Below are 17,894 nucleotides of genomic sequence, written 5' to 3' on the forward strand. Positions count from 1 at the left end.
AGTTGGTGATGGACAGGGAGGCCTGGTGTGCTGCAGTTCATGGGGTCGCAAAGAGTCAAACATGACTGAGTGACTGAACTGCAAACGTGCGGCCATCATGCCTTTTGAGACTCCAGAGTGGCTTTGGTCTTCTCTTCGGGTTTTCTACTTTGTTAAGAAAGGTGAGGCCAGAGCCAGAGCAGAGCAGCTCAGAACACGGCGCAGGCCGAGGGCTGCGGCCAGTAGCCCTCCCTCAGGCCGCTCTAGCACCTCTTACACAAAACCGCGAGGGTTGGTCTGAGGAACACCAGCTTAGAGGGGCGACACATTACTAAGCTGGCCACGGTACCTCAGTCTGACCCCGTTTCTACTTCTTAGGTTCCATAACTACAAATTTTACTTCCAGGTAACAAGAAAACCACAATGCTTTCTTTTATCATGACTACAACCAGTGTTGGACCATCAAAACGGGTTGGGGTGGGAGGGAGGCAGTCACGCTCCACGTGCCCACTGCCCCCAGGAGGACGCCGTCGGCTGCACGTGCTCCCCACGCCTTCCCCTCCAGGAGCAGCTCGCCTCAGACTCACTTAGATGAGGGCCTGGCCTGGGCTGGCCGCTCCTTCCTCTCCTGTGCGTCCTCGGAGTGGGCCTGCTGTGGAGGGCAGTGCTGCCCGGGCCAAGCACGGAGCTCAAGGGGAGAGGCCCTGCCCCGCGGGAAACAGGACGGACGGGGAGCGGAGCCGCTGGTGAGTCAGCCACGGCCCGAGGTTCAGTATTAGCCCCTGCAGATGCGGAAGTCACCCTCTCCGACACACACGTCACCCTCTCCGATACGCCTTCTAGTATTAATAAAGACACTCTGGCCGTTGTGTGCCTCATTCCTTCGACTGCTGAGCTGGCTCAGAATTCAGAAAGGAAGAATGGTGCTCTTTGGTGGATACTCACACCCCAGGAGGATACAGTTTTTTCAGCACTGTGAATAACATTAGAAACATATCGGAGATGTCTAAAAATCAGTTGTATTTTTTTGGGAGGGAGGGGTGTCTCCTTATTCATCTATCTCACAGATGCAAAGCAGGAAAAACGGGGGCATGAGGTGGCTGCTTCTAAAACCAAGACCACTTCTTTAGCTGGATTTTTCTTCTTTTTTGGTAAGTGACAACCAGCAAGATGCCGTAGATTACTCAAGAGACACAGTGTCTCTCCTCTTGAAAATCTCTCAGTATGGGCTGTGAATTTTTATAAAACTTCCCACAAATGCAACAATTCTGAACACCTCCCTCAAAATACTTACATCCTAAGAACTAAGGATGTAGTCAGTCATCAACCAGATCATACATTTGCCCCGTTAAACACAAATCCATCAGAAGAAAACATACCAGCAGACAGAGCTTTTTAAAATATAATTTAAAACTATTTTGTACCAATACAATATATTAATTTTACAAATGTAAAATTTTATCCGCTGTTAAAGCATTTGCAAAAACCACACATCCTACTTCAGCTTTATTGCACAATATCTATAAGAAAATATTAATTTTTAAATTAGAAAACATAAAAATGCTTTCAATATAGAAGAGACGATCTGATTTTAAAGACAATACTCTATAAGAATGTCTACCCAGAAAATAACAAACGTTTCACAGGATACCAAGCTGGCCAGGTGCTTCAGCAGATCCAAGACAAAGCACTTGTTTAAAACCAGTCCAAGATACTTAATCCAAACTGTATCATTCTTCATTAGAAATCTAGACGCCACTCAAGGTGGTCTCTTTAAAAAGCTGAGGCATTTCTCAGTTGTGAGCATTCTGAGTGTATCTTACACATTAAAAACCATCCTTCCAACTCCTCGGCCATCTGCAGGGCTTTCTCCTTCACGCAGATTCTCTGGCAACTGTGTCCAATGTCTATCAAATGATCATTTCAATTAGTTTATGCTGATAGAAAACACTGAGTTAAAGACACCTTTAAAACCTAGTCCTTTTACAAAAATCAGTTTATAAATTTGTATCATAAAAATTAGTGTCGAGACCATCAAGACGGCCACTGTTTGCTTTGTATGAGTTGGTTCCCCCAGAGCTAGGGTTGCAGACGTCCCACTTTTCAGTGTAGTGTTAATGAGGAAATAAATCCCAGCATGAAGCCAGAATCCCAAGACAGGTTAACAAGGCTGTATGATGGATTTTAGTGGGATATTATTACCCTGTACCAAAGCAGGCGTTAAAATACTGACAGAAGGTCTTGGTGGTAACTGAATTCATCTCCAAAATGAATATAATCTGGAGACGCCAAAGGACAAGTGTCCATAAATACATCATCAGTTGGGCTGAGTGTATTGTAGAAAAGGGAAAAAAATCTTGATTTGTAAAAAAAGTGAAGGATTCACTAAATTTGATCCATGGTATAGATTATACATCTTTTTAAATTAAAGCATGTTAATTCAATCTCAAGTGTTTTCAAATGGATGCCTTTGTGGCCCAAGAAATTGCCTTTTAGAACTTATGGCCTGCATAAGCAAAGTCAAATATAGTATTATAGACTCGTGTAGAGAAAATAATTATTAAGATAGTGGTTATGCACTCACAAGTTTGTTGCAGGTAGACAGAATTATCAAAAACCCAGACGCTTATAAAAAAGCCTGCATTATTTAGAATTTCTTCTTTAGAAACCAAAGCAGCTGCTTCTCTGGAACCGCATTTTCAGAACTGCTCAAAGCACCTCGTCTAGATGAGTGTTTAAAAATATGTATATAAAGTCCACCATGAGCCTTCAAACCTCACGCTTCACCTTCTATGGGCTTTTTATCACGTATCCCTTCCTTTAAAGTCCTTCAGAATAAAATAAAAGTAAACTCTCACATTCCATTAGAAAAAAATGGAAACATTCACGGTCTGAAAATTTTCTGCATTCCCCCAGATCTTGATACTGTGTGCAGTGTCCTCATATACAAGTCGTGAGGAAACCCCTGATCATCTAGCCCTGAACACTCAGCTAATGGACATGCCGTAGGAAACTGACATTAATAGTAGTAAATGATTAGAATCTATTCCGTAAAATAGAAATGCTCTGTGACTTCAATTTAAATACATATCTGAAAAGCTAAGAGGTTTTTTGTTTTTCAAAAGTGCTAATTGTTACAAGTATCTTCAATACATTATGTCCAACTCTTTGTAAAACTAAACCATGCTTTAGGCACACTGTTTGGTGAGTTTCTAAGAAGCAGAGGAAAAAAATATCACTTGTCAATTAATCCAGCTTCCTTAATTTTACTGAAGAAGAATTTCTCCAGGATATTGGCACACTTGTAGTATTCACTCTCAGGGGGGTTGTACTCTTTGCAATTGGTAAAGACTCGTTGCAAGTCTGCCATGAACAATTTCTTAGACACGTAGTACCTATTCTTGAGGCGTTCACTCATGGTTTTCAGATCTACACAGGAAAAAAAAATATTAGCAATTTTTGACTCCTTTCAAACACTCGGTCACAAAAGTGAGACTGGGAAAGAAATGTATCGTCAGTCTGCCCACATTTCCACCACCTCAACAGTTTGTCTGAGAGAGATTCATGTGATCAAGGAAAACAGTTCTTGAGGCTTGTGTCCTTTCTTTTGTGAGAGTATCCTGTGCAAAATCAGTGATTGAACACTGAAGGGCCAGTAGTAGGCATCTGGCGCAATCCCCCAGTCAGTGCAAGGAAGCTAAGTAGATCAGCAGCAATAAGTACGAGAAACTAAGTGCTGTGAGCTACTCACTCAAAAGTATAGAGAAGAGGCTCTGCCTACATGGAGTGCAGCGGCTGGAACACTCATTACTTAAACAATCAGGATGAGTCTGTTTCTCTAACCTCCCAGTTGTTTTGGTGTTGCAGAGACAGAACTAAAGTCAGGAAACAGATCATAAATACGTCTGCAAGTACACCAGTGGCCTTGCATGTAAAATGTTTCAGGTGAATTTAGTGTCATGCCCCATTGATGAAATACGAATGACAAATCAAATATTTTTACTTAATCAAATATTTTCTAAAGCCTGTAAACCTTGCAAGACAATTGTAAAAAGAATATTTCTCCAATATATCTACTTGCTTTACTTTACAAATGAAAACAGTGCTTCATCTAAACTTGTAAGAATAGAATGGGGCTTCTTTATTCTCACTCTCAGAACCAATTTAAAGAATTCCATGCAGATTAGAAGATGCTGACATTTGTCTGTTTATAGGTCCCTAATTGTCTGTAAGCCTGTTTCTATCATTAAATATCACATCAACTATTAAACTGGATTAGCAGATATACACTACTGCATATAAAACAGATAAACAACAAGGCTCTTCTGTGTTGCACAGGGAATTATATTCAATATCTTGTAATAAACCAAAATGAAAAAGAATATGAGAAAAATTGCATAAACTAAGCATGTAAAAATTTATATATAAATTAAGCATGAGTCAAAACCACTCAAGAAATGCTTTTGACTACCAACAACCCAAATTCCCACTCTATTATCAAATTTTCCAGAGGGAAAGACATTTAAATACACTGGGATTATCATTTAATAAGATAAATAAATTTATGTGCAACATCCCAAATGGGCAGAAACTGATTTGCATCAAGATCCTTCCTAAATCTACCACAAAACTCGAAAGGAGACACGGGAAATACCTGCTTTCCCATTTCCTTTGATTAAAGCCTGTCTTTTTTCTTTTTATGATCAAAGCCTACCTTGGTTAGAAATAAGTCATCACATGTGTACATTCAACTTTCCACTTTCTTCTCAAACAGTTTGGAGGGAGACAAAAATTGAAAAGTGTGTGAAGGCTCAGCAGACGCCCCAGGAACCGTCTCCCGAGTGCGAGTGAGCAGGAGAGGAGTGAGTGAGCAGGTGAGGACGTGTTCTCGTTTAATGAAGAGCCACCACCTTCCTTGGGGGAGAGTGGAGGCTTACCCTTCCTTCCACCTAAATGCCCGCTACTGGTGGCTGAGAACGTGTTAAAATGTTTAGAAGGAAGACGGGTGCTAGCAAAAACAGGTGGAGGCGGAGGGTGGGGAATGAAACTTGACACAAAGAAGCTTAGCCTAAACCTTTCCAACTGTTCTTCAGAAGAGAGGACGAAGGAACAGCTGGGGACGGCAGGAGAGTCGCGAAAGCGTCTGGACCTTTCTGCACAGTGGCAGCCAGTGCTGCACGCTTCCTTCTTCTCTCTCCTCTAAACCGACAGCACCTTCCTTCCTCTGACCTTCTTAGAATCTTTCAGTTGACCAAATGGCCCGGGTCACAGAAGGTGATCAAACACCAGTGGTAACAATCAGTGGGCAGGGCTGAGGAGGAGGGCCTGGGGCAGCCCCAGCGACAAGGCTGCAAAGGCCACTGAGGCCTGGACAGGGGCTTCGAGGGCTCCAGCACCGCTCTCACATCGTGCGCGTGTGCTGAGTCGCTCAGTCGTGTCCCACTCTCCGCGACCCCGTGGACTGCAGCTCCCAAGGGCCTCCGTCCACGGATTCTCCAGGCACACACACGAGCGGGTGGCGAGGCCCTCCTCCAGGGGGTCTTCCAAGACCCAGGATCCACCCCGTCTCTTGCGTCTCCTGCACCGGCGGGCAGGTTCTTTACCACCAGTGCCACCTGGGAAGCCCTTTCCACATCATGGGAATTACCAATGCCCAGGTCAGCCTTCCATCTAGAATTCTCCACTCTCTCCACCCTCACTAGGACTTTCAGACTGAAATCCACGGAAACAAGGCCGAGAGAAAAGGGAAAGAAAATGGCAAGCATGTGTGTTCACTGCAAAGCCGTTAGACCACTGGACCCCCACTGCACGATGGAAACACTCCTGAGATAACTAAGGCCAGAGAAAACATCCGCAAACGACTGCTACAGGCGCCGAGGGGCCCTGCTCCCTCTCCTTTCACTTAACGTCCTCTCAGCACGAGGAGACTGCAGGGAGAAAAGGGACAGAAACTGCAGGCTCCCTCCCAAAAGATGGCCCCACAACTGATTGGAAAAACAAGAAATTCAGCTAGTGGCCTTCAATCTGCACAGTGCCACATTAGTTTAATTTGGGGATTCTCAACTGATTCCCTTAATCGTTCACTTTAGGCTGGCGCAGACTCAGCAGGAATCCCATGGGTCTACACTTCTAAAGGCATCTTCTGTTTGTTTTCGGTGTGGGACACAGGAGTCCAACTAGTGAGCCCCCCAGTCTCCATCGAGCGCCCGGGAGAGTCACCGCAGCGGGGACGGCCACTGCTGTCCACAAGGACAGCGGGCCAGTGGGTTCAGCTAACTCCACCTGCTTACCTTCCAAACCTCTCAGGCTCTCAAAGCTACCAAGGGGACAAGCTGATCCTTTTCCACTTGCAGCCCAACAGGTTAGAAGCAAGGTTGTGTTCAAACAGCACAGTTTTTGCTGCCATCTGAGCTCACACTGACGGAGCAACCTTGCCACGACAGCAGAGTTGCCTCTAAGAACACACCCAACCAGTGCCCGCTCCCTGCTCTGAGCCCCTGCCCGCCCCGGTGCCCGCTCCCTGCTCTGACACCCTGGTGCCCGCTCCGTGCTCTAACACTCCTAACCCTCCACTGCTCGGCACACGCGCCCTACCCTACGAAAGAGAAGCACACCCTCGGCCACCCGCTGTCCCCCACACCGCCGTCCAGAGCTTTAGTCTATACTTAGAAAATGTTAATGGCATTACCCATGGGGAACCTTATAACTTCATAATATCCCGGAGCTTCTGTTCTCTTCACGGGTTCCATGAAGGGCCAAGCGCTTTGATGGCTCTTGGGTAAAGAAAAGAGTAAGGTATCTAATACAGAAATTCCATGTGGGAAATCACTTCAAAATCTGTGCGTGAAGGGGAGGAGAAGCCAACACCCACCTTCACCTGCTGCAGGATGGTCCTGAGCGTGCTGTACAGCTGGTCGGGGTCTCTGGCCTCTTTACTTGGAAGGAAAGGGCACACAGAAGCAGCAAGGGTTAGCATCCTGCCCCCCTGCCAGGCCACTCCTATCCAGCTCATCTGTGCAGAAACCTAAGGGTGGAGCTACTTCAGCATGTTTATGACAAGTGAAACCCAGCAAGTGCTGTGGTGACTACGGCCAGCTTCCCTGTTTGCTCTAAGCTGCTGGGAGGGGAGATAGAAGCGCTTTCGTCAGTATCCTCCGGCCCGTCACACTTACCTTTTCTCTCTTCCACTCGGCTTCCAGCCTGTCTCTCCTACACATACCAACGAAATTAAACACTGAATGAGAACTGCTTTCGGTCAAGAGAATAACACAGTTAATACTTATCAAAAATGCAATAACTTACAGCCATGACTCAATAAAAGGCTACTTCTGAAAACAGACTGAAATTAACTGCAATTAATTCTTTACTTCCTCACACACTTGAATATATAAAACAATCCCAAGACTGGCCTTGCTCCATCTGCTAGTATTTTTTAAAGCAGCAACTCCAACCTTTCAGAGGAAAGCATAATAAACAAGCATGTCTGGTCCTGTGGGCACATATATTTTTAAAACTCTAAGTCACATTTTCTGCTGATCACCATGTGGAAGAGTTAAGCTGTTATTTTAGGTTGGAACAAACTCTGTCCTGCTCTCTATTTTATTTGGCACAGAACCTGCTTGTAACCAAGATGGTCTCAGGCAGCAGAAAGAAGACACAGCCTGGAGTCCAACAGACCTGGATTTGATTTCTTCCTCTCTCCTTAAGCTAAGCTACCCTCCGTAAGTTAGTCAGCCTTTGCCTCTGTTTATCAATGTATAAGACAGAACTCCAGAACTGAGCTGATTCTTTTTGAGATTAGTTGATGTATGTGTAAAAAATTAAAAAAAAAACAAACCCAAAACAGAAGAATGTTTGGCACACGTACACATTCAGTGACAGGGTAGCTATTACGCCATTAATCAGGATAATACATAGAAGTACAATTTCCAGGTCTAGCAAAGAAAGTAAGATCCGCTGTAGGGGGTATACTTCGTAACGAAGACGTCTATTTTGCTCAAATAGTGTCTTACTTTCTTCTGCAGAATTTTAGTTTATCTTGCTCAAATAATGTCTTACTTTCTTCTGCAGAATTTTAGTTTGGTTTATTAAATCTTCAATACACTAGCAGATCCTGGATTTGAACAGAATGAAAGTGCCAATATTTATAGCTTCTGATCAACAAAAACACCTATTTTATATGTTAACCCAATATCCCCTTCTAACATACTCACAGAGAAGAACCCTTGGAAAACTACTCTAAAACAGGGAACCGGAAACCAGCGTTACGCGGTCGGGTCACCTGGTTTCGAAGTCGGGGGCACTAAGCTCGGCCTAGCACAGCTCTGCCCGGGACAGCCCGGGGTGCAGAGAAGGGCACGGACGGGAAGCCGCCTGGAGGAGGCAGGGCCGCCGCTCCCTTGGTCACTGGCCACGAGCCGCTCGCGGCTACAGGGCTGAGCCAGCCTGAGACTCAACTTCCCACCCTATGAGCAGAATTCCCTGCCTTCAAGGTCACCTGTGGGAGTGGCCGACAGCGTGCCACAAACAACAGGCTCCCAAAGAGACGCGCGTTAACAGCTACAGCCAAGACAGCCCCGGCTCTGCGTGGTCTGCCTGCCAGGGAAAGCAGAGCAGACGCAAAGGAAAGCACTGCGCTCTTCTGCGACTGAAGCATCCCAACCAGAGCGGCGGGCAAGCGGCCTCCCGAACCACTGCGCTCCGGCGGAGCTACTTCTGGGGTCTCAGGGCACGACCAAAAGCTTCTGCCTTTAGAAGATCAATACATACGAATTCCAGGAATGCTTTCTATCGGGATCTGCCGAACTCCATCTTTAAAACAGGAAAGTCCCGGGTAGACTTTCCGAATCTGGGCTTGTTTTCTTTCTATCAGCTTTTTAATGATCTGCAAAGCACAAGAAGAAACTACGTTTAGTGACCGAAGTTTGTGGCTCCAGCTTAAGTCAGTCAATCTAAGAAGTTATTTCCCCAACAAAATTAAGTCTTCAGGAGACTAAAGGGTGAGTGCTATTAACGGGGAGACACGAGAACACCCTGCGAGACCATGCACATTCAGTGGCGCTGATGCCACTGAACAAAAAAGCCAGTATTAAGAGACCTCGCTGCCCAAGAGCCCACTGCCCTCTTTAGCCTAAGGGCCAGTTATCTCGGCCCTCCCCTGCGAGCCTCAGCCACAGCGAGGAGACAAGCCCTGCAGCCCGGGCACCAGCAGCATCCCCGGACGTCTCAGGACCAGGCGCTGCCCCCCTTGCACCTGAGGGGCAGGCAGACTCAAAAAGTCCTCAGAGCCTGGGAGGACGGGCTTCCTGATGCTCACGTGTTTCAAGGCGTGAGCCCCAACCTACGATGCTCAAATCCAAAAAGGCAAAGCAGTCAGGAAAGGGGCTGCCAGAACTGCTTGGGGAAATTTGAGAGGAGTCTGTTTGTCTTACAAAATAACTGCCTTCTCCAGTGGAGCTTCCCGACCCAGGAATCACACCCAGGTCTCCTGCACTGCAGCTGGATTCTGTACCATCTGAGACCCTAGGGAAGCCCAATGTTTTGCTGTAACTACTTTCAGGGCAGTTCTCCCTGTAAAGAAGGAAAGGGACTGGTGGCCAAGTGGTTAGGGATCCATGCTCCCGACGCAGGGGCACAGGTTCGATCCCTGGTCAGAAAACTAAGACCCTGCACGCTACACAGAGCAGCCAACAAAAAGAGAAAGAGCAACAGCAGACTCAAAACCCACCACCTTGAGATTAACTGTATCAGCGCTGAATTTTGGAAAACACTACAACAGTAGCAGTCATTAATCGAATCAATGAAAAAATTCAATTTCCTAACTTCCTGATCTCGAATGGAAGACTGGTAAATGCTACAGCAGGAATACATAATCTTAACAATTAAACATGGGCCTTCATAAAATGAATAGAAGTGGCAAAATAGACTGCTGGTAAATCTGCTCAGGGTTGTCCAATATCATGTAAACCACTCATGCAATTTAAAATTTTTCAGGAGCTACTTTTAAAAAAAAGTAAAAAGAAATAGGAGAAATTGATTTTAACAATATATTTTTATTTAATCCAATATAGCTAAAATACTATCACTGTAGCATATAATCAAGAGAAAAAAACATGAGATATTTTACATGCTTTCATTCACACCAGGTCTTCAAAATCAGAATGCATTTTACACTTGCAGAATGTCTCAGCTTCGACTGGCATGCAGCTAGCACCCAGTAGCCACACATGGCTGGTGGCTGCCACTGTGGACGGGCAGAGCTAAATGGACGCTCTGCAGAGGTATAACTCCAGGTCTTTTTAAAAAGACTCCTCAGGTCTTCCCTGGTGGGCCAGTGGCTAAGACTCCACACTTCCAACTAAGATCCCACCGAAAAAAAGAAGAATTTCTGGAAACGTGTATACAATGGAATATTACTCAGCCATAATAAAAAATGAAATAACGCTGTCTGCAACAGCATGGAAGGCCCCAGAGAGTGTCACACTAACCGGAGTTAAGGCAGAGAGAGATAAATGCCACATGCTATCGTTTATATGTGGAGCCTAAAAACAGTGACACAAATGAACTTATTTACAAAGCAGAAACAGACTCACAGATAGAAAACAAACTCATGATTTCTGAAGGAGAGGAGGGGGAGGAATAAACTGAGACTTTGGGATTAACAGATGCACACTGCCATAGAGAAAGCAGACCGTCAGCAAGGGCCTACTGCACAGCAGAGGGACTCTGCTCAGGATGTCGTGATGCCTTACATGGGAAAAAAATCTAAAACAAACACATATATATGTCACTCACTTTGCTGTACACCTGAAACTAACGCCAACATTGTCAATCAACTATATTTCAGTTAAAATTTGTTTCAAAGCATCACAATGGCAATTTCTTAAATGAAGGCCTTCAGAAAACTTAAACACAGCTTGAAATGTTTTCTTCTCTTCACCAAGGGTGCTCTCAGATGTGATAGCGCACGGGGGCTTCCACCCTCTCACGAGCACCTTGAGGCGACTGGTAATGGCTGGGGGGGGGCGGGGGGGTGGGGGTCGCTACCCGACCTCTCTAACCCTGAGGATCACTTTAGAGAAAACAGACCTTTCAACCCCATTCCAGCCTCTTGTCTTCGCCTCCCTAGAAACTCTCTTCAGCTCTCCATCACCATGTCTTCATCTCCCTCTTCTCAAATCCATCTTTCATCCCATTTCAGTCATTTTTCATCCTCCCAAACAGAGAACCAGGGGGCATATCACCCACTTTTATAGTTCACCAAGTCGCAGGATGTCTTCCTACAAAACGCCCGCTGCTCTTCTTCACTCTGTGGCTTCTCCAAGCCCCGGGTCACAGCCTCACGTGAGAACCGAGGTTAAAGCCGACCCTCCCCCAGCCCCACACACGCGCCACGCTCCGTCCTGCCAGCTCCCGCCCTGCCAGCCTTTCTCAGAGGCTCTCATCACACACACGCCTCAGGCTCCAGGCGCTCCGGGCCGGGGACCTCTCCCTGCAAGGCGCCGGCTCACCCCCAGCCGCAGTCCTGGTCCCCCTCTGCACCCCGCTCACTGCAGCCATGCGGCCTCTGCGCCTGTGCCCCGGGGGGGGGAGACCGACCTTCTGCCCGTCTGTTCCTGAGCACCGTCCATCCCTGCCTCCTCAGGGCCCTCCAGAGCTGGACTAAACACGAGGGACAGTCACCCGAATTCTGTAGAGGTTACCAGGTAAATCCAAGAACCTCACTAAGGAGATTTCTGAGCTCTTTTAAAAGAAGGAGGTGAAGAGCTGCATTCAGGGGTGCCTGTTGGAGACAATGGAAGCCGAGCTGGGGGACCCAAGGGGATGGAGGGGATGGGGGGCCCTGTCTTCTCCAACGCTGGGCTCCACGGGATTTGAAGCAGCCCGGACAGAGGGCCCCTGCCCAGGGGTCTGGACTCGGAGGCTGCGGACCCTGCCGGGTCCCGTTCCGGCCTCCACAGTGGGGGCGCAGGGAGCCGGGCGCCAGTTCCCAGCAGCCTGCTGGGAACTCCGACTCACGCTGGAACCTCTGCCCAAGAAACAACAGAGGCTGCTTCTATTTTCTAGTTTAATAGAAAGCCTTTGGCTCACTTCCGTGGGACGTGTACGGAAAGTCTGAGCTACTTTAACTAAAAGGGAGGCACGCACTGAGCACCTGTTCTGAGGACACACCCTGAGAAGGCGGCTCTGTCTCTGCGATGTCAGAGACATCACCGAGGAACTAAGAACTGGGATGGGGGCACAGGAGCAGAAACCAGAAAACAAAGACAGGCTGAGGCACATGTCTCTGTTACTCACTAGAGAAAAGCGCCTTTGGCTGAATAACAGAAGCATAACGTGGGGCTGGGGCTTCCCAGGTGGCTGAGGGGGTAAAGTGTCCACCCACACTGCGGGAGACACAGCAGGTGCGAGTTCGACCCCTGTGAGGTCTCCCCAGGAGATGCAAGTCGGGCGGGTCCCCTGGAGGAGGGCCTGGCAGCCCACTCCAGGGTTCTTGCCTGGAGAGCCCCAGGGTTGGGGGAGCCTGGGGGCTGCAGTGCACACGGTCACAGAGATGCGGACTCGACCGAAGCAAACTGAGAGGACAGGCACCAAGCGGGACTGACGTCGGGCACGACTTCCCGGTGTTTGAACTCCAAGAGCTAGGGGGCCAGGAGGGTGGTCCTGGGTTTAATATGTAAAGTTTATTCATTTAATGGATGGCCTGTGTTGCACTGCCCTAATTATGCTTTTTATGTTTCTTTTTCCTGTCTTACAGAAAGGTAAAACTTCCTACGTAATCAAATCCATCAACCTTCCCCTTTACCCCTTCTCTTTTAGTTCATATGCACAAAAGACCCGACCCCAGTATCAGAGGCCAAATCACCTGGGCCTTCCCTGGGGTCCCGAGGTTAAGACTCCGGACATCCCCTGCAGGGGCCATGGGTTCAACCCCTGGTCAGGGAGCCAAGACTGCAAGCTGTGTGGTGTGGCCAAACAAAACATTCTCTCCAGATCACAAATCACTTAATATCTGGAAGCATACACTCTCTGAACTTGCAATGGAAAAGAGAGGTAAATACTCACTAAGATAAATATGGAAGCTGAGTAACTGAAGTTCAAATGAGTGCATCAAACTAGTGCTTGAGAAGTTCAAACAGGAATGGAACACAGGCAGAAGTGTGTGTGTGTGCGCGTGTGAGTGTGTGTGTGCATGAATTGGGAGAGGAAGTGGGTGAAGGATGAAGACACCACGTAAAAGGGTCAGCGCGTCAGTGACAGCCTGCAGTTCAGAAAAGGGAATGAAGAGCGAAGTCTGGGAAGAAGGCGTGGGGCCAGCATGTAAGAGGCCTTGAAGGTAAAACCACTGTATTTTACAAGCTTTGCATTCTATACCAATTTGATAGGTATTGACCCCGCTTCGAAGTGATGATTTAGACAGGAGGTAAAGGACACCTTCAAAGAAGAAATCCACATAACCCAGAGCAAACAGTCCTGGTGTCCATCAGACGCCCCCACACAGAGCCCAGGGGTGCGCACTTCACTCCAAAGGAGCCTGATCTGTGCAGAAGGAACCCGAGTTGGCCACACGCTTACCTCCTTCTGCTTCTTAATGATGACAGAGAACTCCGTGTACGGGATCCGTGGATTTAGCTCACATCCCATTAAAGTGGCGCCTTCATAATCCTTGATGTAGCCAACATACTTGGTTTTAGGGATTTTAATTTCTTTGGAGAAACCCTGCAAAACCAATAACTTCATTTAAAAAGGCCCTGAGCATCAAACACCCCATCTGAGTGCAAACTACGTGCGAGGCCTGGCTTGGTGCAGGCAGAGGTCCAAGCTCCTTTCCAACTATCCTGGAGGATTAGCATGAAACTCCTCTAAGAAGTTCATCAAAAATCAAACTGTGCAAATAGGAAGCAATCCAACATAAAATAATAATAATCCTAGTAAAACACAATATTAAAAATTCATTAACACAAATGGCTATTAAGTGAAAATAAGATTTAATTTAGCATTAAACTGCACGCTTTCTCCCAAAGTAGAGAGGGGGCCTCTAGGATGTTCTGGAAATCAACTAACAGTGAACCCTATTTTGAAAGCAAAATTTGTCCAAAAATATAGCAAGAAGAACCTTGATATTGAAGAAATGAAACACTTAATAGGCAAAAAACTTCCAGACCATCACAAATGTGGTTGTTTCAGGTTTGCAATTAATGCTTTGCAATATATTCATTTATATACTTTAAGCTATAATAATATAGTTGTACAGGGAACATAGTCATATTATTTATAACAATTTTCCTTAAAGATGTTTCAAATTTTTGCAGAAAATCAGTTGGGACTGCAGTTTCCTGCCTCCTCTTTCAGTAAAAACTTATTTTCCAAGCACTTATTGCCATCAGCCTCAGAGAGGACCACAGATGCAGACAAGTGACTGAGAAAAGAATGGAGAGAGTGACGTACACCACCACGTGTAAAATAAAACCAGTGAGGGTTTTCTGTGTGACTCAGGGAACCCGAACTGGGGCTCCGGAACTCCCAGAGCAGCGGGAGGGGTGGGCGGTGGGAGGCAGGAGAGGAGGGAGGAGCCAGCGTGAGCCTGCGCTGACCCGTGTGACGCGGCGGAGGCCAGCCCAGCGACGGGAAGCGATCTTCCTTTATTACAAGTAAATCCGTTTGGGGGGAAAAGGCAAGGCCGAGGGCTTCCCTGCTGGCTCAGCGGTACAGAATCTGCCTGCCCGTGCAGAGACAGGTGTGCGCCCTGGTCCAGGAAGGTCCCACTGCGCACGCGCTCCAGGACCGTGCGCTCCGGGGCCTGCGCCCTGCAAACAGCGCCCCGCGCCCCGCAAACAGCGCAGATCCTCCGGAGGCGGGGCCGCGGGCAAGGGCACCCGCTCGTGGCGGGCAAGAGAAGACCGCGCAGCGACGGGCAGCACAGCCAGAGGCAAATTAGTGACAAATTCCTAATCTTTTCCTAAAAAAATCCTGACTGAGTTACTATCTGCAATGTAGTTACAGCCTGGGAAGGCTGGCGCTCAAGTCCCAGTGTTTAACGCCACCGAGTCCCCTCTAGCGAGTTTCACTAGAAAACTTACCAATGCATCCCAAAGAATGAGAACAAAGTAGAAAGGTTAATTATCTGACATCGGAGGGAAAGCGTTTCAGTCATACGTATAAGGACTTATATTTTTCAAAGAGGTTTTATGTAATAAAATTTTATGTAATAAAATCTGCAAAATTCTGTACATTGAAAAAAGGCCATAAGTAATGCTAAAACAGACAAGTAGGGGAGAAAAATCATAAAACAAAAGGTTACTACTCTCACATCCTTATATATTAATTCTCATAAATCAACAGAAAAATAAATATTTTAATAGAAAAAAGAGGCAAAATACAATGAAGTGGCACTTGAAAAACAGAAATACAAAGGGTCAATAAACAAGGAAAAACAGGCCAAATCTCAAAATAATCAAATAAATGCAAACATGAGCAATTTGTTACCTAGGAAAGGCGTAAAGAAATTGTTTTTTCAATCAATTCCTTTCCTGAGCCCCTTTACATACTGCTGACAAGAGCAGAAATTGTTACAGTATTTGTTATTATTTGTTACAGTGCATAACAAAACATTAGCTACGTCTGGAAGCCCACACTCACACATGGACACTTATTTACAAAAAATACATTAATGTTCCCTAAATGTGGGATTGCTTTGAGAAATTAGTTTTCGTTTCTACGACAATTCATAGAACCATCAAAAATCATTATTTAAAAATCAGACTATATTAAGTAAAAAAGGCAATTAATTAAACCGTATATAGTATAAGCCAATTTTCTGTTTATATACATACAAACACACAGATTTTTTTGCAGTTTTATTTCATTTTCCAATTTCATTTTCCAGTTATTATATTTCCATAATAACTATACATTACTTTTATCATCAAATAAACAGAAAATGTTCAGGAATCTAGAATTATAAAGCACTACTAAAAAGCACGTAGCAGGGACTTCGCTCGTGGCCCAGGGGTTCAGACACCACTCTCCCACTGCAGGGCTTCACACCTGGTCAGGGAAGGAGGGTCCCACACACCAAGCCACAAGGGCAAACAAACAGAAGCATCAGAGAGCTGAGACGAAGCTTCTGGTAGAAAGAACGAACCTGCGGCCAGGCGCCCAGCCGCCTAAGTGCTGACGGAACTAGAGAGTCAGGAGGCCTCCTCTCCACCATCAGAAACACACTCTGCCTTCCCGAGATTAAATCTATTTCTCTCATTCAAGGCGAACTCCAGTCCCCCAACGTGGCTCTCTCCTCAGCCTGGAGAGACCCCGCACTCCACTCACAGATGACATCCCTTCATTCCCTCAAACATTTATTTCGTACTGACAGTGTGCTGGTCACACCCTCTAATCCAGGCTGAAGCTTACCTCTGGCTTAAGGCTTGCAAAATAAATGTCTTCTCCTTCTAAGGAGACACGGCTGGGGGAGGACTCCTCTGCGTGAAAGCTACTTGTATGCACATCAGGGAAAGGAGGACAGAATAGGTCTACACGGCCAAAAACCCACCTGCTTCTTGAAATATCCGATTGCATATTCATCCGCGTAGGTGAGGAAGTTCAGGATGGCATGCTTTATGTGGTATTCCTTCAAGTGGTTCATCAGGTGTGTCCCATAGCCCTAAGGGCAAGTCAGCATGCAGACAAATCTATTAGGTTCTGGACAAAAGAAAGTCCCACATTTTCACTAAGAAATACTGGCAACTTTAGGAGTATGTATTACCAGTGTAATACCAACACCTTGAGTATTGGTATTGGTTCTTGAGTTTCTGAACTTTGAAAATGAGTCAAAAAATTCAAAATCCTTGGATCAAGATACAATCATCACTTGAAAACACAAGTTTCTGGCTCTTAGAAAAGAACATACCAAAGCGACAAGCTACTCATTCACACCTAGAGGTCACAAGCTGAGTATTAATAAAAAGGTGTCTGGAGTAAATACTGATCATGAATTTCTGCTTATGCTTAGAGTATTTGAGAATCTGAGATCAGAAGAGCAATGTAAATGAGAAGGCTAACCTTTTCTAGAATATTAACTAACCCAAGTGCTTCCTATATACAACAATCAGCAATCCTTCCAAAGAGCTGGACCATCACGCACAAAGGACCCTCAGCTTGGGCTTTTCAGACCTTGCCCAGCAGAGTCTGAGGAGCCCGGAGCTCTGCGTGAGCCAGAGGCACCATGAACCAACTAAGAACAGTGACAGAGGATGGGATGGTTGGACGGCATCACCGATTCGATGGACATGAATCTGGGCAGCTCTGGGAGATGGTGAGGGGCAGGGAAGCATGGAGTGTGGCAGGCCATGGGGTCATGAGAGCTGGATGTGACTCAGCGACTGAACAACAGCGGCGAAAACAGTGAGCAATGTTGAGTAACTTAACGATTGAAATATGAAAAAAAAAGTAAGCAAGTGTTTTGGTAATGGACAAAGCTTAAAGAAAATGTACAGATTTAAAGGGATGGTCTGAGAGTCTCATAGGAAAATGAAAGTGAACCCAGACATGAATGCCGTTACATCAATATTTCAGAATTCGACGACACATTTTCCTAAAGAGCCCAAAGAGGCTCACAGGTATGACGTCATGGAAGTCCAGCACCACAGGGGAGAAGGGTCTCGGGAAGCCATTTGGTCTAATTCTTCCCCATGTGAAGCTAGGCTTCTGCCATCTACCTCGGGGAGGTCCACTGCTAGAAAACCCCCAGTTTAGGGTGCTCGCCGAGTCCTTGGGCCAGTCCGTCTTCAGCCACTGTTGTGGTTGGGAAGTCTTTCTAATTTTCGCCTGTGATCTGACCCCTTGTTCTTTCTACCTATTGACCTTAGTTCTGCTCCTAGAGTAACAGTGATTCTTCCCTGCCCTTAACAACTCCCCAA

The 17,894-nt window shown here is 46.3% G+C and overlaps 1 protein-coding gene across 1 annotated transcript in view; it reads right to left on the reverse strand.

Moving 5' to 3' along the window:
- Window positions 1–1,365: 1,365 nt before the first annotated feature.
- KAT2B (lysine acetyltransferase 2B) overlaps window positions 1,366–17,894 on the reverse strand; it is a 116,984-nt gene continuing 100,455 nt past the window's right edge. Inside the window, exons 17-23 of the mRNA XM_040235472.1 lie at window positions 16,529–16,639; window positions 13,555–13,698; window positions 8,749–8,863; window positions 7,152–7,188; window positions 6,851–6,914; window positions 6,668–6,752; window positions 1,366–3,408 (exon numbers count right to left, since the gene is read on the reverse strand). Coding sequence (XP_040091406.1) covers window positions 3,215–3,408; window positions 6,668–6,752; window positions 6,851–6,914; window positions 7,152–7,188; window positions 8,749–8,863; window positions 13,555–13,698; window positions 16,529–16,639 — 750 coding nt within the window. The 3' untranslated portion in view covers window positions 1,366–3,214. The remainder of the gene's footprint in view (window positions 3,409–6,667; window positions 6,753–6,850; window positions 6,915–7,151; window positions 7,189–8,748; window positions 8,864–13,554; window positions 13,699–16,528; window positions 16,640–17,894) is intronic.

The sequence above is a fragment of the Oryx dammah genome, unplaced genomic scaffold (assembly GCF_014754425.2).
Source record: "Oryx dammah isolate SB20612 unplaced genomic scaffold, SCBI_Odam_1.1 HiC_scaffold_2, whole genome shotgun sequence".
Taxonomy (NCBI): Eukaryota; Metazoa; Chordata; class Mammalia; order Artiodactyla; family Bovidae; genus Oryx; species Oryx dammah.